This window comes from Amblyomma mixtum, chromosome 2 (genome assembly GCF_055824585.1).
Source record: "Amblyomma mixtum isolate Tamu chromosome 2, ASM5582458v1, whole genome shotgun sequence".
Lineage (NCBI taxonomy): Eukaryota > Metazoa > Arthropoda > Arachnida > Ixodida > Ixodidae > Amblyomma > Amblyomma mixtum.
The window spans coordinates 259,721,524-259,741,983 of record NC_143013.1 but is presented as its reverse complement, the minus strand read 5'-3'; the positions used below and the strand labels follow the sequence as shown (position 1 = coordinate 259,741,983).

The 20,460-nt window shown below is 45.7% G+C and overlaps 1 protein-coding gene across 2 annotated transcripts in view; it reads right to left on the bottom strand.

The window, feature by feature from the left end:
* The window catches only part of LOC149363722 (carbonic anhydrase 2-like), a 98,490-nt gene extending 79,976 nt beyond the window's left edge, over positions 1 to 18,514 (bottom strand). Inside the window, exon 1 of one of the 2 annotated variants that reach the window (XM_089573675.1) lies at positions 18,255 to 18,514. In XM_089573675.1, coding sequence (XP_089429801.1) covers positions 18,255 to 18,300 — 46 coding nt within the window. In that variant the 5' untranslated portion in view covers positions 18,301 to 18,514. The remainder of the gene's footprint in view (positions 1 to 18,254) is intronic. The other variant, XM_089573676.1, reaches the window with a different exon arrangement.
* Positions 18,515 to 20,460: the final 1,946 nt, after the last annotated feature.

The following is a 20,460-nucleotide window of genomic DNA, read 5'->3' as shown; positions in this document are numbered from 1 at the left end:
TGTCTGCTGAAGACAGAAGGCCAAATGAATAAGGAGGGAAGAGTGTCCTCTGACTGCACGGTAAGCAGCGATGAGAAAATCATCATCACGAGATGGCTGGACAACAGGGCGGTGACCCTAGCCTCAGATTTCCTTGCAATTGATGACGAGTATGAAGTGTCTCGATGAAGCAAAGCAGATGGGAAATATGTAAATGTGAAACGTATTCCGAAGACCTCCACTACCGCACCTCTTTCTCTCTTTCTTCTTTCACGCCTACCTTCCCTTATGGCGCGGTTCAGGTGTCCACCGAAATAAGTGAGATAGATACTGCGAAATTTCCTTTCCTCAAAAACCAATTTTCCAATTTTACCGCAGTTCTCCGCGAGTACAACCGAAGTTTAGGAGGCGTTCACAAGACAGTCTTTCTGATAAGCCTGTACCGAACGTTAATTCGCACCTGAAAACGGACACTGCGAGTTATCACACATTTTATCAACCTCTCTGTGACTAACTCGTGGCTCGAGTACAGGGGTGATGCTGAAATCCAAGGGAGAAGATGGATTTGCTCGAATTTACTCTAAGTGTCGTGGAAAGTCTAGCATAAGCTGATTCTGCTGATTTGCCATGGAAACTTGGAAGACCATCGTCCTCTCCCCTGCAGCCACTCAAAAGGCAAAATTGCACAGCCCAGCGACAAGTGTATGGCGTAAGATATGATCAAGTTGGGCACTGGCCGCTCATGGCCGAAGACCAACAGCGATGAAAGTTGGAAGGATGCAAATGAACGCCAGAAACCAAGTGTGAAAAGTGCAACATCCACCTCTGCATATCAAGCACAAAGAACTTTTTCAAAACTTTTCACACGCATTAATCAATGTCCAGTATTAGCTGCACCTCAAGGCAACCAGCATTTTTTTTTGAATATGTGAATTTTTGTGAAAGGTTGAAAATAAAGAGTAACGCCAAACTTTGCCTTTTTGTTCTTGCAACCACTAAGCCCTGGTGTCCTATATATAGGACACGGTGCCATCTTTAAAACCAAGGGGGTCCTAGAGAAATTTTTTGCCTTAGTGCGTGCGTTGGGTGGCAGTGAAGCAAAATAACACTTTAGAAAAATTCCCGAAGTGGTAAAAAAAATTCAGGGCTGAAAGGGTTAATTGCTGAAAAGCAATCAAGAGGCAGAGAGATCATCTGTGAACCTTTTGCGACCCACAACATTTGCCCTCGACACATGTGAAAAATTAGGCACCTCGTGGCCACGGGTGTGACGCCGAACAGTGTGGTCCGCCCTATGCTGCTTAGACATACGGAGCGCATCATCTCTCTTCTTTGGATTTCATTAGACCATCAAACCTTTTCGTATTCGTATAAAAAATCCTCTTTCATGTCCTGAAACAGTGAACACCACCTGAAAGTGCCGTTGTCGGGGTCTTTTTTTTATGTAAGTTAAGAATTTATTGGGTACATATTGGTTACAAAAATGCAGTATACAGGCGAGGGTATTGTTTTTTTTTCGTTAAAAGTAACGCGAGAGCTTTAGAAAAAAATTCAGTATCCCAAGAATACAAGTCTGCATAACCGCCGGTAGGGTGGTAATTAGTAGCACCCTCGTCGACAATGATCGTAGGGAATAATGGGACCGCCGCGGCCGACATCGAACCCGCGTCTTTAGGGTCAGCAGCTGAGCACCATAAACAGAGTCACCGCGGCGGCTCTAGAATTAGGGTTTGCCCAAAACAACCGCACTCTGTCTCCACATTACCAGCGTGCGTCAAATGGCACGATTAAAACCGCAATCAAGATAGCGACAAGTATCCCGGATTGATACAGTGTCACACACTGTGTAATTAATCGCAATTAACACAGATGAACTCAAATCGTTCGTAATTTGCGTCAAAAGCTCGCTGCTACATAGACTGACCCTGGCGTCGTTCATTACGAAGGAATAACGCTGCTGCAGTCTCATAAACATCAGTAACGACACAGATATATGTGAATGCTTCGACGCGTTGATTACGCTATGTAATCTTCTCAGCGGCGCGAGCATTGTTCGCCTATATCGGTGCCCTCTTGCACGCCGCCAAGTGTGCGTGTAGTCGCGCCTTGACGATATATTGTTCTTGTTAGCACGCTGGGCTTTCCGCCTGCAGAATGTACGGGCCACATCCGGGCCAGATACGCCGATAACCGGATGCTGGTACTCTTTGTTAAAAACAGCCGCCAGTCATATCTGGTGTTTTTCCGCGCCTAACGGATCGGTCAGAACCGTTCAGCACGCGCCTTTGACAGGAAGGAGAAATTGGTTTCTACACGCATGGTAGGCGATTGACGATGATGATGATAGCTATAATGGCGATGATGGTATTGATAGTATTGGTACGGACAGGGTAGTTAAGCGCACAGGGAAGGTTGTGTATGCCATAACCACCTGCGACTCCATTATGCTACTGTCGAGAATGCCTGCTCAAAATGAGACGCAGAATAACGGTTCATTCATTGTCTCTGCGAACGGTGCGTAAAGTTTACTCAAACAGAACATCTTGTTCCTCTTAGCACCCTGGTCTTATAAAAGTAACAGGAATGCTGTCTTTGAGTTTCAGTTTCACGGTAAAAGCGACAACCGCGCTACTACTCAAAGTCACATGATTTGGAAAGGCCGTTATCGCCAGATTAGTACGTTTTATATAGTTTGACCGAACAGTAACGGTTGGATGTCACGAGGTGTCACCGAAATTGCTGTCATAACGGTTAGTAAACACGTGGAGAGGGTGCGCCGTGGAGGAAGGCAAACAGGGGAGGCCCTCGTTCTCCGAGCTGCACGCCAGAAAGTGTGCCGGAAGTCAGGCTCTTTCGCAAGGACTACTGGGAGTATTTGGCCGCCGGCGCAGCCAATAGTAACGCTAGGCGCAGAGGCGTCGTCTGCTGCATTGTCTGCTACGCATGCGCAAGCGCGCCACGACGGCGGGCAAGTAGGGAGGGGGGGGGGGGGGGGACACAGGGGGGAGCCGGCTTCAAAAAATGTGACGTAACCGCCTCCCCTGAGTTCTTTCCTTCCTGCTGCGTAGCTTTCACTCCAGATTTAGCGTGTTAACTATATGCAAAGGAAGGGCGGATAATGATGATAGCTGTAATAACGACGACGACAGTGACAGTATCCGCACTGTGACGACCTGACGCCAGTAGCGATGATCTCAAGAAAAAAGGAACGCGGCAGTAGTAAACATTTACGAACTGCTACGCACCTGCAGACGGAACTTCGAAAAACGCTCTGTTATTAAGGGAATAAAAGTGCAGCAGATGAGACGCGACGAGTTAACGATTTTTTCTTCAAGTCGATCCCCAGCGAAGACATCGTCACCAAACATTTGTACCTGTTCCTGCCGTTGTCTGATTCGATCTTTCCGGGTACGGACTAATTTTCGCGGTCCTTTCTTTTTTCCGCTGGGTCGAATCAAGGGAAATCGACCGAGGGCGGAAGGTCGGCCTCCTGTGGACTTTCTTCTTGCCGAGCAAGGGACGCCCGAGTCTCGCTGAGGGAAAACCCGCAAGCCATGGTCAGTCAAGAAAAAGGCTAGAAACTTTCTTGCGCGGAAGCTGTAATTTTTTCCGCGTCCCAAGAACGGCAGTAGGCTGCAGAGAGCCAAGACTGGCGTCCAGTGAGAAAATGGGGCACATGCTATAAAATATCGTGGGCAAGTTAGGCAGTAGGATAAGAACGCACACGTGGGACTATATTTTACATGACGAGAGGTTACACAACAGTGCGGTTAGCTATAATTTCTGGAGGTGCCGGGTTCGATCCCCAGCGCCATCGTTTACACTCTAAGCACGAATACGCCTGTATGAGAGTAAAAAGGGTGTAAAAAGGGTGTAGCACACTAGAGTGTGCTAGAGGACAGTTTAGCACCCTTTCACTCCTTTCAGTTTAGAGTATACCCGTCGGCTCTTCAATGGTTATACAAGCTTTTCCAATGGCATGCCGCTCGGTTACTCTGGTATGAAATGCATGAGATAATGGGTCTTTAGTCTCAACTCCTGCAGACCAAAAAAAAAAAAAAAGCGCTTGTTATATCACACTTTGGGCAAAGATTCTCTTGCACCATCAAGTAAAAAGAAACTATTTCTTGCGAAGAGTAGTCATTGCATATCGTAAGTAAATCCCTGCAGTACCCTTATTTAAAATTTAGCGAGAAAAATTTCCCACTGTCGAGGTCGCATGGGGAATGTACTCATATCGGTCCCTGATAATATTATGCGTTCACTGTAGGTTATACGCGGTTATACGCGGTACGCGATAAGAGAGAGAGAAAAAGGAATTTTAATGAGGGAAAGGTGGAGAGGTACGCGGTAATAGTCTATAGATAACAATAGAAGTTCTTGAGAGGGACAGCGGTGGGTCGCTCGGAGAAGTTGTGCAGACCACGAAATTGAGGGGGGGGGGGGGGGGGGGGGGGCGATCCGCGGCAACGCGGCGGTCAAGGAGTTTAAATACCTCAACAATTTTGTAGCAAGATTTCGGTACATGTGATACAATCGTACCTGTTCGAAATAAATCCGCAGTTCTTCACTAGAGAGAGAGAGATTTTAATGAATAAAGGAGAGATCTTCACTAGGATGTGCCTCTAGCCCAGTGTTACCTTGGGGCTTTAAAAAATCTTTTCAAAAATAATTGTATTGGCCCGTTCGTGTCTTTCAATCAGCCTTCACACGAAGAAAGAACATAACACGCCTATATAGTATGCTTCTTGCAGCTATTTCAACGCCATTCAGTGAAGAAAAAGAAAACGCGCTGAAACTGCAATTTACTGCAAAAGGCCTCCCTGCGTGGTACACGTTGAGACCTCAAATGCCAACGGTTGGAAGAAGGTTTCGATGTTTTTCGAGTATGCTAGGCACGTTCACGGGAGAGCAGGACTAACGAGTTAGCCACTACATCGTACCTTCATTTCTCTCTCTATTACCCCTACCTCCTTTCCCTTCACTCTTTCTACCACCAAATATACCAAAACTTTTGAATTTTTACAGCCGAGTTTTTCACGGCCGTGACATTGGTGACCCCGGTTCAGAGAGTGCGAGAGACGCTTCGTCCTACGGAGCCTGCCTCATTCGGTAGTGAAGACAGCGTCTTTTATGTTTTATTTGCGAATGAGAGTGAAATATACACTGAATAGGACGCAGAAACGAATCACGCCTGCAACACCTTCGCTCCCCCCCCAAACTTCAACAAAAGATTGAAAAATTTGCGCAAGAATTAACCAAACGGAGGAAAAAACTTAGTCTGTTCAGTTATGTTTTTTAAATTAAGTATCGGACGATCGCCGTGATTTCCTGCCCTACACAGAAACAACGCTTTGAATCCTAACGAAACAATCCACCCACACAGAGAGTTCGCGGGGTAGCATACCCAGAAACTCTGTACAAGCGCATTTTTCAACGGGAAATAGTTTATGAACGGAGTTTGTTCATATATCCTATGTATCCGCAGATCTCTACTCGGCAGGCTTACACTTTTTTACTATTACCGTTTTTTCTATCGTCAAAAACGCTTCCCATTGGTTTTCTATGGCAGTCTTTAACTACTCGATGCGAACGATGGTCGCTACGCATCGTAAGAATGGACCATCACCATCAAAATTTCCACAATACCTTACAATACTCCAATATTCAAAATCGACGTCCAAAGAGTCCTGGACTCAGAAGTTCCGTTTAGAGTTCATAAAACGGTTGCAATGCAACGAGTGCGATATTCGCACACTAATTTATTTTAGCCCGTGGGACAAGTTAGCACACACATCAAGGCTGATATCGCTAGACAGTCACATTACAGCAGACAATCACACAATTTTATCGCCTCGCTCATAGGACGCTATCTAGTAGCGCTACACAAGTCCAAGCATTGATCAATTTTTGCGCAAGCTTCGTTAAATGTCGACAAAAATCAGGTCTAGAGAAGCCATATCGAAATGCGGATGCACATGTCAGGACAATGCGGGGGCGCATAGCATGCTAGAACGTTTGTCCCACATCACCTTGCATAAAAACTTCTAGATAACTGCGCCGACACTGAAGCAATGCGAAAGCAAAACTTCCACATACTATATCGACGTCCGTGGCTGTTCTGACGTCCACGTACTATATCGACGTTCATGGCTATTTTGACGCCCAAGTGTAATTCATTAACTAATTGCAACTCATGAACCAAATTTTTCCCACAGCAAGATCTCATCACACACTGTCTAATAACTCAATCAAACTTCTGCACATTTATCTTTATTGGACGACGCAATCGTGCGGACAAGTTTTGATGATGCAACATAGTCATCTAATGCTTTCTCATTAATAAACCAAGAAGGTTTTCAGATGTGTACATCACATTTCATGGGACCGTACATTACTGTTCTAAAAAGGCACAAAATTAGGAGCATTGGTCCGTTGAGAGAGCAAAAAAAAAAAAGAACAGAAACTGCTCTCAACGTTTCGCCTCCGATGAGCAATATGGTAAAAGCAAAAGCGGAAGCTTGCGAGACGAACGCAGCTGTTTGTGCACGATTGCGGATAGTTCAATGACACGCCGACGGTGCCGCAAGGACATTTGTGCAACACACTGCCGGGTTTTGAGTATGCCGTATCCAACTAGAAACACAGGACGATCGCGTCCAGCCGTAGGTATACATTACTGCCTAGTGCAGATCCCGGACACTCCTGCAATACAGGTGGCGGACATCCGGCGTACAGCCGCCAGTAATATACAGCCAGTGTTAAGTATATACCCACGAGTAATGTACACCTCTCCGGTATATACCTGCGGTTCAAGAATTCATGGGTTCGTAAAAAAACAATAGTCTACAATCATGGTCCCATTGTGGTTAGTGGAATAACCTTTGAAAAAAAGGTTAATGAGTAGTTACTCATTAGCATCCACCGTTCGAGTTGTTAATCAGTCCACCCTCGCCCTGCTCATCTGCTGACCGCCTTGGCTATCTCAGTTGGTAAAGCGGCTGCCTTGGATAGGAGATGGTCCCGGGTTCGATCCCCAGACCAGGACGATTTTTTTCTTCAGTTAGAAAGTTTCTATGAAAGCCGTAGAGCTGCCCTCTGTAGCCGCATGGCTGCGCTTGGGTAGACGCTAATGAGTAATTATTCTAGTCTTTCTAGTCTATCCTCATGAACTCTGAAATGACTGGTACGACCGCCAGTTTCTGAAACATCAACGCCTCAGGATTATTTTCCCTGGAAGACCCGGTATATGAATAAGGCGACGGACGACTTTACGAATAGGTCAAGCAAACCGACTTTTCTCGAAATAGTATGCCATCCGCAAAAACTCTCTCGCTCAAACGAAGGCGTACTTGTGTATCTTGGACCAACGGCGTTGCATCGAAAGTGAGAACGCGAGCATATATTCGGCCCCATCGACGTCCGCCCCGACTGTACGCATTAATGCGACAGAGCTACGCATGCCAGCATGACACTTTTCTTATTTTTTTTCGGCGACCCCACTAACACGAAAAAATAAATATCTGTGCCGCCCTCCTGTGCCCACAGTGACCACCGTTTCTGTATAGCACGCGCGGTCGGCGATCGAGTCCCAAGTCATCGCTGTGTAACACTGACGCAGAGCAGAACGCGGTGCTCGCTTTTATTTGCGTTGTTTTGCATCGCTCGACAAAGGTCGGTCGGCGCGACCGCTTTTACCGGCCGGAAGCGAGTCACATATAAACCCGCTCACGTTGCTTTTTTCTCACTTCCTGTGTTTTTCTCCTCATTTCGTTATTATTTTTTTAACTCCCCCCCCCCCCCCCCCCCCTTTTCACCCTCTATTGATCTTTTTTTCGGTCAGGTATACGACTGCACCGTCCACCCAGTTTCCTCTATTAAAAATAAAAGTACACATCACTGGAAAAGCCACACTAGCTATTTATGTATGCCGCATTTCGTCGACTATAGACCGCCCCCATTGTGTCCGCGGAAGTTTATTTCGACTGAGAAAAAAAGTGAACACTCTCACGGGCACGGTCGGGAATTTCTGATTACGACCACACTACGCCGTCGATTAGATGAGAGTAGGAAGTTTGCGGGCGGGAGGGAACAGAGGTGACAGCAGCCGACTCAGGATAGTGTTAATTGTAGATCATATAGGAAAGGTCTGTCCTGTAGTGTACTTAAGTAACATGATGATGATGATGAATACGAGGGGGTACCCAAAAGAAACCGGACTTATTTTTGTTTGAACTTATTTGTGCACATTTTTAGCACAGACCTTCAATATCCTTCAAAGTACTCTCCACTTACAATGATACGTTTGTCGAATCTTTCATTCCATTTTTGAAAACATTGTTTAAATTCATCTTTTGTGATGCTTGACAGTCCCTCCGTCGTTTTTTTCTTCACCTCAGCAACATCAGCGGAACGCTTTCCATTCACCTGTCTTTTCATTCTACGAAACAAACAAAGTAGCACGTGGCAAGGTAGGGTGAGTATGAGGGTTGAGGAACAGAGGTCATGCCATTTTTGGTCCGAATTTGTCGTAGAGACAGGCCTGTGTGAGCAGGGGCATTGCCATGGTGGAAAAACCAGTCACCCGTCTGCCACAAATCAGGTCGCTTCCATCGAACAGTGTTGCCCAATCTTTTCAATACATCCAAGCAGAAAGCCTCTTTAACTTTCTGACCCTGCGGAACAAATTCTGAATGGACGAATCCTCTCACGTCGAAAAAACAAATCAGCATTGTTTTGAGGTTTGGTTTCACCTGACGAGCTTTCTTGAGGCGAGGTGAATTTGAAGTTTTCCATTGGCATGACTGTTGCTTTGATTCAGGATTTAATTCAGGAACACTTGCGTTGTCCCCATAGCATCGTCCTTGAACGTCTTTCTGAATATTTCAAGAGTTTCCGTTCCACTTTTTCCGATAAAAAATCAGGATTTCACCGGCGCACGCTGCTCTCGAAAATCAGCCATTGCAAAAACGACATTCACACAAAACAGTCGTCACTCTAAAACTCTGCCTAAACTAGTCTGACCTTTTTCAGCGACGGCACTCGGCTTACTGACTCTGGAATGTTCGTTCTATGCACTCCTAGCGGCAAAACGCTGTACCAGAGAAGCTGTGCCGATCCAAAAAATTAGTCCGGTTTCTTTTGGGTACCCCCTCGTACGTCGTTTGTTTGTTTTTTTTTTCTCTCGCAGTAAGCCCTCATACATACACCGTTGTAAAGAAGGCAAAAATTCTCTTTCATACAGCTTACGCCCATTTACTGCGGACTAGCAACATTTAAAATTCCGCGTTTAAACCCGGATGTAACCCGCGGACTGCAGTCCGGAAAATACGACATCTTATACGTGCACAACGGGCATAAGCGACGGTGGCGCGATGAGACCGCGCTCGGTTTTGTGGCAATACGTTGTATTTACTAACACATCGCGCATGGATATACCCACACAGCTCACACGCAGGGAAACGCTTATACTGTTGAGAGAATGCGGATGCGCATCCGAATGCCAAGCGCACAAGCAACCCTCCCCTTAAATCTCTCCAGAAAGATCGCTACGGCATGGTAGTCGCAAATTTACGAGAACCGCCCAAGTAACCTATAGGCACGTGATCGGCATTCTTAAGTTTGACCAATTTGATATACAATTTTGTACGCTCCACCATCACCACTACCATCATTTCTTGACCATCATCAGCACCAAGGCTGTGTCCACTGATGGTCAGAAACCTCTCCTAACTACCTCTCATTAGTTTTGAGCACGCGATGGCAACGTTATACCATAAAGTTTCCTAAGCTCGTCATACTTGTCTGACTCTATGCTGCCCCCCCCCCCCCCCCCCCTTGCATTATCCTTCCCTTGGTGCCCATTCTGACACCCTAACAGACTAGCTGTTGTCAGTTCTATAGACATTGCGTATACAACACCCATTACAGTCTTTTGAGCTAAAATGTTATCTCGAGTTTGCTCTGTTACCCACGGTAGATTTCGTTAGGCTTTCGGCCTCACAGGCGAGTACTGGCGATATACACCAGTTGTATATATACTTTATATATCAGTACATAGGCAAGATACTGTTTATAATCTTAAAGTAAGAGACAAACGCACTCCACCGCTTTCTTACTCTAAGCTCGCCTGCATTGATTACTTGCCTTAATGCACACTCACGCTCCTTAAATTCCTAAAACATTCGTCAGCTTAGACGACGGTTCTCTGCCGCTTTCTAAATAGTCACGCAATTCCATAGCGCGCAGCTAACGTTCTGCAGGACACGCACTTAAATGCAATAGAGGTAGGCACCCGTGTCCACTCTGATACAATGTGGTTGCGGAAACTGTAGGTGCTCTGATGGATGGGAATCTGTATTCTCGTCTTATTGATATCCGGATTGAGTGCTGAATGTTCATCGGCAGTGTCAGGAGATTTCACTCGTGCTTTGGCACAGCCTCATGCGAGAACGACTCGTCGCCAATCGTTACGCAGCAATGGAAAGAAAACAAAACAAAACAAAACCTGCACGAATTTTAGTCTGGCGGCGATATTATACTTAGGTTAAGCTCTGATCGAGCTTAAGCTGATCTGATCTGTTCGCGCCTCAGATGTAAGTTGATGAAGACTACGATGTGCAATGCACAGCGCGCGAGTTCGTTGCAGTTTAACACGAGGTGCGATAAGATAGAAGGATAGGATAGAAGCTTAGGAACATACTCTGCAGATGAAAGACACATATTAGGAGGTAGAAATTGCCGGAGCCCTTCACTACGGCGTCCCTCATAGCCTGAGTCACTTCGGGACGTTAAACTCCCATAAACCCATGAAAACATTCTGCCTCGCAATTTTCTAGCAGCGGAGAGGAAGACGCTATGAGCGCGAGGCGATGACTTCCACACGTGTGTGCTTGGCACGCGCTCTTGGAGTTTACGAAACAGGTCTACGATTCATCGCCTCGTGTTCATAGCATCTCCCTCGGCACTGCAGTGACGCAACAAATTTTACGGAAACTGCATGAGGGGCAATGTCTCTTACAGCGTCCTTTATTTGCTTCTTCCTTGACGTCATTAGAAAGAAGCCAACAGCCACAGAAACCAAGGGGCACAGGGGATTTTTAATTTATTTATTTACTTTGTGGTGTTGATCAATTTAGAATATTACTAAATATGTTATCGCTTAAAGCTAATTGATTAGAAAAGCAGAAGAAAAAACAACCACTGCCGCCGGTGGGATCCGAACCCACGACCTCCGAATTTAATTACCTCGAGCGAGGCGTTTTTACTTACAAAGGTCCTAATGAGTCCCTCGATATCGCATCTACACGTCGTCTCTTCACGTTTGGCAAATATCCATGCATAATCGTAGAGGGCCTTTCCAAGCGCTGACTTGGACACATTGCGACGGTAGCTTACGCAGATAAGAGGTTCCAGGAAGAGTGAGAATAAGAGTAAAGATAAGTGTTATAGAACATTCTACAATGAACACGTTTAGAAAACAGTATGTCACATTCCATGGGACACCTTTTCGAAACGTGCAAACAAAAATAATAAATGCCGGAACCGTATAATATCTATTCATTACGATAACAGCTTCGGGCACACCTTCTCATGCGTTTGGTTTGGTTTGGTTTATGGGGTTTAACGTTCCAAAGCGACTAAGGCTATGAGTGACGCCGTAGTGAAGGGCTTCGGAAATTTCGACCACCTGGGGTTCTTTAACGTGCACTGACATCGCACAGTTACACGGGCCTCTGGAATTTCTCCTCCAAAAAAATTCAACCGCCGCGGCCGGGGTCGAACCCGCGTCTTTCGGGTCAGCAGCCGAGCACCATAACCACTGAGCCACCGATGCGGCCTTCTCATGCGTGCGCTGAGAGAAATAAACGCAACCGGTTAAGCGTATTATGCAGGTTGAAGGACTTATCAGAGAGAAAAGAATAATGATGATGAGCGCTAAATTGGACGAGCAGAATGCTTGCCCTTCGCAGGCTATGTAAACAGCTTCTGTACAACATGGCACCTGTTGCCAGAGCAGGCGTGCTGGCTGGAACTGCGAAGTGCGCTTAAAGCCAGCAATAAGCCTCTGTCATGAGAGTCCAATACATAAGAGCTCGATAGCACGCAATGTCCATCGCATGCGTCGATTTGTCGGGCCACCCGATAAGAATACCGAAAGCGCACCCGTGCACCAAGGCCACACCGCTGCTCGATGCTAGCTAGATATCATCTGTAGGCGAAGAAAGAAGGCACCGTATAGATACACCGATACAGCGGTGGGATCTTGAAAAGAGATAACGGCGCAGATATTGGAACGTATGTCGGCAGCGGCTTCGCTTCTATGCACGGTGCTGTTCAAAGAATGCGATGTGAAGTTCGCAGCATCCACTTATGCGGCCAAGTAGCTCCCGCCGTGCCATTACTGCACAGCACCGCGGCACCTTCAAATGTTCGTGCTTTCGAGGATATGTTAGGTGTTCTCTTGCTTGATTTCAAAATGTTTCCTCAACTGTAGCAAGCTATAACTTTTTCTATGCGTCGCTGTTCGAATCAGTTTAGTTTTCGAGTTAATGTCAGGAGGTCTTATTGTAGTGCTAGACTAGGTGTGTCATTTATGTTCACCTGTGTGCTGCGTGTGCTTTGAGTTAACTGCTTTCAAGCTGTTCGAGGTGGGCCACATTAGGAAGTTTACACTGACTATCGTTAACAGATATACCTTGACATCAGCAGCTTGCATTAAACAGACAGAGAGAGATAGAGGTAAAAAGCCAGCAAAAGGGAACATTTTTGCCCTTAACTAGGCTAGCACTGCGATGGTTAACGAAAGAGGTTATCCCAAGCCCAAGGTTGTATGGAGAGCTTGTGACTCCATGAGCACGCATACGAAAGGTTGGAAAGGGGGCAGAGCGACTCAGGAAACGGAAAAAGGCTGGCAGGGTCGAACCATAACTAGACTAGTATCATTGACAGAGAGAACGGTTTTACCTGCATCCAGCCCGAGGAAAGGTCACGTACCCAGTGCTCTAGGCAATAAAGAGAGGAAAGCAGACTGGGAAACACTGAAAGCTTAGCGTACAGCTAACGTAGCGCAGCATTGAACGCAGCATTCAGCATTCAACGTATACATGGATCGACCTTGGCATTTAATAAATCTTTTCTTCCAACTGCAATAGAAAATTGGAACCTGCTACTTGACTACAGTGTTAACGAGTGCGACGCTACTAAATTTCGACAGGCATTAATTAATCACTGTACTGAATAAAAGATACTTCTCAAACTTCACCCAGATACACTTATTCTTTTTCTTGTAATTGCTGTTGTTGTTACCACCTAATTCAGCCTTGCGCCCTTCATTATTGACCAACGTTGTATTGTGATGTATCGGTCTTCATTTTATTGTATTACATTATGTTTTGTTGTATTAACGTATTATTCTCAGTTGCATTTGCCTTGTCCCCCCCCCCCCTTATGTAATGCCTCAACAGATGCCTTTAAGGGTAAAAAAATAAATAAATGATGATGAGTTGTGTGCTTCAGGTATTGCTCAAGTGGCAGGTTCAAGAACGAACAAAAACTTACGGGACGATCAGACGAAAGCAGTTGAATTTACCCTCAATGAGTGCTTTAATTGTTTCACTCTACTGAATGATTCTACTAAGCCGAGGCTTCATACACGCGGCAGCATTTTTATAGAGGATGAAGGTGAGCGGAGGTGGGTCGAAGATGGCGGTGCACTCCGAACAGAAAGGAGTCAAAGGGGTGTAATCTCCCTAGCGTACTACCTCTAGAGGATAGCGCTAGAAGAGGGCTTACTCCCTTTTTATTCCCACATAGGCTTATTCGTGTTTAGAGCGTGGGTGGGTGGCAAGCCCCCTAGATAGATGAGTGGGGAGAGGATGTGGCTGGGTTGTTGATTGGTAGCAATTGGACGCACAGTATCACAAGCAGATACATGGTACTGCCTGAAATAGACAAAATGCTAGTGCACCGCGAAATAACCCTGGATAAAAAGAGCCTCGAAGAGAACGAATAAGGCAGCAAAAAATGTGGAGGTAACGCGTGTTTTGATAGTGAACGTTGTTTCGATTAATCACTCCGGATGCAGCTCGCTAGCAACAACCTTCGCATTCAAGGTCACTGCCAACTTAAACAAAAAGAAAGAAGGAAATAAAAAGCGCAGAGCTGACAAAATAAACGTTGCCGCCTCCTGTTAGTGAACGCTGATGCAAAACACGGCCGGTGTTTGCCGGAAGGAGGTCATTACAGGAAGCGGTGCAAGCCCTAGCTAGACCCGGAACCAAGCAGAAGAAGGTAGCGTAACGGCAGGGTCAGCGCGAAAACCCAAGTTCCGTCGAGCCATGTACCTTATTTACTCGCATAACGGACACATTCGCATGCATAATAAGCGCATCTCTTACATTATAGTTCCGTCAGGTATTCCCTTTCTGTGTCTTGTTGAGCTCTAATGTGTCTTTTAGCAATGAGCGCCAACTGACGCAACCGCGTTTTTTTTTAAATTAATCGCTAAATTTCAGGAAAATTTTAACTGACCAACCCGCCGCGATGGCTTAGTGGTTATGGCGCCCGTCTACCGAGCCGGAGTACCTGGGTTCGAACCCGATCGCGGCGGCCGCGTATCGATGGAGGCGGAACGCAAAGGGCGTCCGTGTGGTGTGCGATGTCAGTGCACGTCAAAGATCCCCAGGTGATGGAAATTATTCCCGAGACCTAAAGTACAGCACCACTTTCTTCTTTCACTCCCACCTTCCTTACTTCCCTTGCGGCGTGGTTCAGGTGTCCACCGAGATATGTGAGACAGACACTGCTCCATTTCATTTCCTCGAAAACCAATGTACCCATTGACCACAGAGTAAATTTTACACCTTGCTCTGAACGCACTTCTCGAATTACACCCCCCCCCCCCCCCCCCCCTCTTCGCCTCCTCTCATTTTCTTTTGGCGGAAAAGTGCTTTCATTATCCCAGTATAAATACGGTATAACACTCGTCGGTCGCGGCGGCACACGCTCGAACCGCTCGCAACCAGCGCCACACGCAAGGGAGAGAGAAATCGCAGTACTCTTTTGGAGGGCGCGCTGACACGGACTCTTCTTCATGCAATGGGGCCGGGTTCGCGCAACCTTATCTCCGGTGCACCAGACCCCGTTACTACATATAGAAGAGTCGGCACGAGAACGAGTGCACGCAGTACGTAAACGCCTCGTTCACACGTTTCTATGTATACATACGGATTGGTCCGTGTATAGATCATCGTTATATAATTAAATCAAATATTCAGTCAATGGCTGGCAGGTTAATGTCTATATATATATATATATATATATATATATATATATATATATATATATATATATATATATATATATATATATATATATTTAAGAGAAGCCAACAGCCACAGAAACCAAGGGACAGAGGAGATTTTTAATTAATTAATTTATTTTGTGCTGTTCGATTTAGAATATTACTGAATATGTTACCGCTTAAAGCTAATTGATTAGAAAAGCAGAATAATATATATATATATATATATATATATATATATATATATATATATATATATATATATATATATATTACTCGAGGGTTTACGTAGTGAGGGACAGCAAATGAAATGAACAAGTATATACATTTACAGGGTGTTTCACCTAAGATTTTACACAAATTTTAAAAATAGGCTTTTTGAGTTAGAAGAGGAGCGCTTTTTTGTTGGCACAGCATCGTCAACGGTAGTGCATCAGAATACAGCTAAGCCGTGCTAACAGGCTGGTTAACTAATGTTCAATAGTTAACTTCTTAACTACTACTGTTAGGCTCTTTAATTGTTGAGAGGCGTGTAGCCCACTGTAAGTAACATCCATGTCAGTATATAGAGTTTCGAAAACGCGATTACCCTCGGCGCTGTGGCCCAACAAATTTGGGCTACATCGCGCCAAAATGCATGCGCTTTCGAGAAGCTTGCAGGCGAAGCTAACTTTCCAGTGTACGTAACTCGCCTACATAGGTAAAATTTGTTGGGTCACAGCGCCGAGGGTAATCGCGTTTTCGAAATTCTAAAAACAGATATGGGTGTTACTTGCCGTGGGCTACATGCCTCTCAATAATTTAGGAGCCTAACAGTAATTGTCAGGCGAAACTTCGATGAATAAATGTCTTGTAAGGAAGAAGTGCTACCTTACATATATATCCCACCAGTGGCATGTGGTTGCTTTTTCTTCTGCTTTGTAATAAATTATATATATATATATATATATATATATATATATATATATGCTTGGATATATATATATATGCTTGGATATATATATATATATATATATATATATATATATATATATATATATATATATATATATATATATATATATATATATATATATATATATATATATAAGTGATATCAAAATGTTCAAGGTAACTGATCAAAATAAACTGAATTGGGGAAGTCCCATTGGCAAACTTACACATGTATTCAACGTTTCGACCAGGAGGGAAATATATACACATATAATTCATTGTTGAAGAAGCATGAGTCGATTGAGTTCAGAACTGAAGTCGGCGATAGTGCAGCATCTCGAGTTCTTCCACTTTTATTTCATATTTTGATTTCCACCTGTCTGCTTTATTTGTCACGTCCTATCAGCGGGCGCAATCATTAACCGCAAACCACCGCACAGGGTGGTCAGCAAAAGCTCATTGGAAACCAAAAAAGCTGCTTTGTGAGAGTCATTGGTGCTGTGAATGTTCGCGGAGAGCACCGCTCGTTGAGCTTCTGTGAAATCTAGGCAAGGTAAAAAAAAAAAAAGATCGTATGTGCCTCTAGTGCATTCCTGGAATTGATTGCACATCCGGCCGCACGAAGTGTTAGATAAGTCTGAAGCAGCGTTTCGATTTCAGCGCAAGTGTTTTGGCGAGAAAGTCGTCGACTGTCGGCCACACTGCAAGCGGAGGCCTGGGTGCCCTCGACTCTAGAGTCACCTTGGCGCAGCAAGCCCACGTGACTGGCTGAGACAGGATGCGTGCGCAATATGCTGTGAAGAACTCCTCTCAATCCAGACCTGATTTTTGTATCATGCGTTCTCCGCTCTACTCAGTCGGACCGTATGACTGTTCGGCGAAAATTTCTTTAAAAACGAAACAAAACACGCAGAAAAGTAAGTCCACCTCGTATGCGGGAGATGCGGGTAGGCACCCTAGATGCGGGGGTTCGATCCCCAGTGCCGCCGGGTACCCACTGATGATACGATGGGTACAACTTTCCCCTGGCCATGGTGATCGACCTGTTTGGGGTTAAAAGCTTGAGAAAAGCTTGACACCATCTTACGAAGGTGAAAATATCTTGTGCCATGGCGCTCTTTGGCCAGTGCTGCCTTCGCACCATATAAATTCGTAATCGCCATCATCATCAGAACAGTGAGTACACAAAAGCTTACATCGACTGCAATGAGTTCCTTTCCTTCAATTTTACAACAGGCGAAATAAACAAGCAAAGCACCGCACTTTCTTGCTTGGATGGTCCTGAAGGTGTCATTCCGAGCGCGACTGTTAGGCATTGTTTCTGCGACATAATTCAATAAATATTTTCAAGCGTCGTCCACAGTTGTTCGCAAATGGCTTTTCTCCCCATGTTATTTTTTTACGCACTATAATGAGGGTCATATGCGTTTCACTCAAAATCACTTAATAGTTTTTCTTCAACACGTTAACCAAACACCATTTAGTAAATATTAATCGGTACAGCTCCAGTACCACGACACCAATATAAGCCGACGACATCCCACCTTGTTTGCGATTTGTGAAAATCTAAGGATTTTATTTTCGTCACGTACTGCCAATAAAAATGTCTGAGAAAAGTGTACAATTCCAAAAAAAAAAAAATAGAAAGACAGCGTTGTTACGTGTTACGTGTGCGGTAGTTCATGGAACGAAAAAAAATAATCTGCGAGATCCACATCCAATTCGGAAATCCAAATATGTGCGAGATCCAGGTTTGTCTTCCTTTCTTGTGTCCTCGTCCCTCAGTACGCTTCCGTCCGTTCAAACTGAAGAGTAACCATCGACACTACTGGACTCCACGCATTATTTCCCAGACATCCAGGAGAACGAACGTAGGGAGGACGCACAGAGACACGAAACCATTGTCTGGCCTCGTGCATCAAACGCATACACACGCACCACGCGCAACGCCCAAACCGGGGGAAAACAAAAAAAAAAACAAAGCAGGCACAATGGCCCAGTGGGGCGCAGACGTAAACATGTGGAGCGTAGCGCTCACCTCTGTCGACCAGCGCGACGAGCAGAGCGACGAGCACTACGAGCATGACGGCGGTGGTCTAACGTCCCGGCACACTTGGCAAGGCAACCTCTCAAGCAAGCCCCGAGCTGCGCCGCTCTTCCTCGGCAGCATGAAAAGCGAAACTGTTGGCAGGAGTACCCCGCGGCCACGCTTAAAAAGTCCCTCTGCCGCCGCGCGCGCGTTGCGGAGGAGAGCGCCGCCGGCTGTCACGCCGGAGGGGGCGGCGTCGTCGTCGTCGTGCGCAACGCGGGAACGTCGAGGCCGCGTCACACCCCTCCGCGAGCGCGGGTGCGCGTCAATCTTCCGCGAGAAAAACAAGTGCAACGCAACGTCACCACTCACGTGACAACATTAACCAATGGGAAGGCAGTAAAAGGCGCGGGTCGTTTGACGGATGCTTGCCGGCGTTTTGGCGGCCGCCGTCATCACGCCACTCGCTGATCGCCACCGGTGCTTGGCGGCGAAGACAAAAATACGTTTTTTTTTTTCTTCTGCTCGTCGCTGCCGGCCTGAAGGAAGAATTCGGGAGGCCTACTACGAACCAACCATCACTTTTCTTCTTATTTTGTTGTGCGCGCTCCCTACGACGCGATCTATATTTTGCTCGCTGTCATTGGAGGTGGACGGATGGAAGCTGCTAGAGCATGGGAGCACATAGGAGTACGGTTCTATTAAAGCTCACGGAGGGCGCCTGCAGTTTGTGTTCGAGACTTTTTTTTTCTTTCAGCGAAGGCAGCTCTGGGATGCAGACAGTACATCAGGGTTTTTACTCTCATCCCGTACATTTTTGTGCCTGTGCAAGTTCTCTTATTCATGATTAAAACACGGCGCCGATGGAGGCTCCTTCGCGGCCTGTTTCGTTTTCTCATTAGAAAGGAATCGCACCTGATGTATTTATTGCGTGTTTTTGCTCGCATTTTATCTATATGGAAGATGAGTTTGCATAACAATAGGAAGCGATTCCCAGTCTCTTCCCGGGCCCTGTTGTTCCACGCCCACGGAATTAAAACTCAGCTTTGATTATCGTGATTAACGCATCGCGCATAGAGGAAGGCTGCAGAGGCCGCCAGTGATTACGGCGCAGCCGGTCGGAATTTTTGTGCAAACTTCGTCACGCTAGCAAGCGGAGGCTTCCGGTCATTGTGAACGCTGCGTCGCGTTTGCGTTCTTTGCCGCCGGAAGTTCAGCTGCACTATTTCCGCTTTATGTATTACGGCGCGAGCTGCAGTCTATTTGGGACGGTTACATAATCGGTTGGTGGAAAATAATCTCAGCGAAGAAAAAAAATTTTCAGCGCAGCATAAAGTGACGAGCGATGGGAGCGTGCGACCTACGGCAACCATGTATATTCCGAGGGCCCCACAAAACAAGCAGCGGCAACTGGAAGGGAACAGGAGAACGCGTATATATATATATATATATATATATATATATATATATATATATATATACTCACTCATTGCCTTAGTCGCTTTGGGAAGTTAAACCCTATAAACCAACCAGTTTACTATACGTACTATAAATGATCTCCGTTCCTCAACACCACAAATTAAAAAAAAAAATCCCCTATGCTTCTTGGGTTCTGCGGCTGCTGGCTTCTCTCATATGTATAATGAGTCCTCATTTCCCCTCCCTTGTCTGCTTAATTGCTTAACGAGGGCCTCGGTTCTGGCAGCCTTGATGCCATAGGAAGCATAAGAGGGTTCTCAGCTTTCATCCTCGCCGTTCGATGACGTTCCACGTCACACCTGCGGTAATACAGGACGTACTACGTCCGCTGCTTCTGAACGAGGTGGCGCTGGTGAACACTTTCAAAGTTAGGCCACACGTAAACTCAAGTGCTATATATATAAAGTTTGAGAGGAGTCAACAGCCACAGAATCCAAAAAGCCAAGGGATTTTTTTTTTTAATTTGTGGTGCTCATCAGTGGAGGTTATTAGAGAAACTTTTAGCGCTTCAAGGATAATTGATTACAAAAGCAGCAGAAAAACAACCACATGCAACAGAGGGGAGCCGAACCTACGAACTCCGAATTACGCGTTGGTGCTCTACCAACTGAGCTGCGGCGGCGGCGTCAAATCTTTTGCTTTTGGTGCTATTTAAGTTTACTTGTGACCTAACCTTGAAAATGGTCACCTGCGCTACCCTCGTCTATAAGCGGCGGACGTAGTACGTCCTGTATTA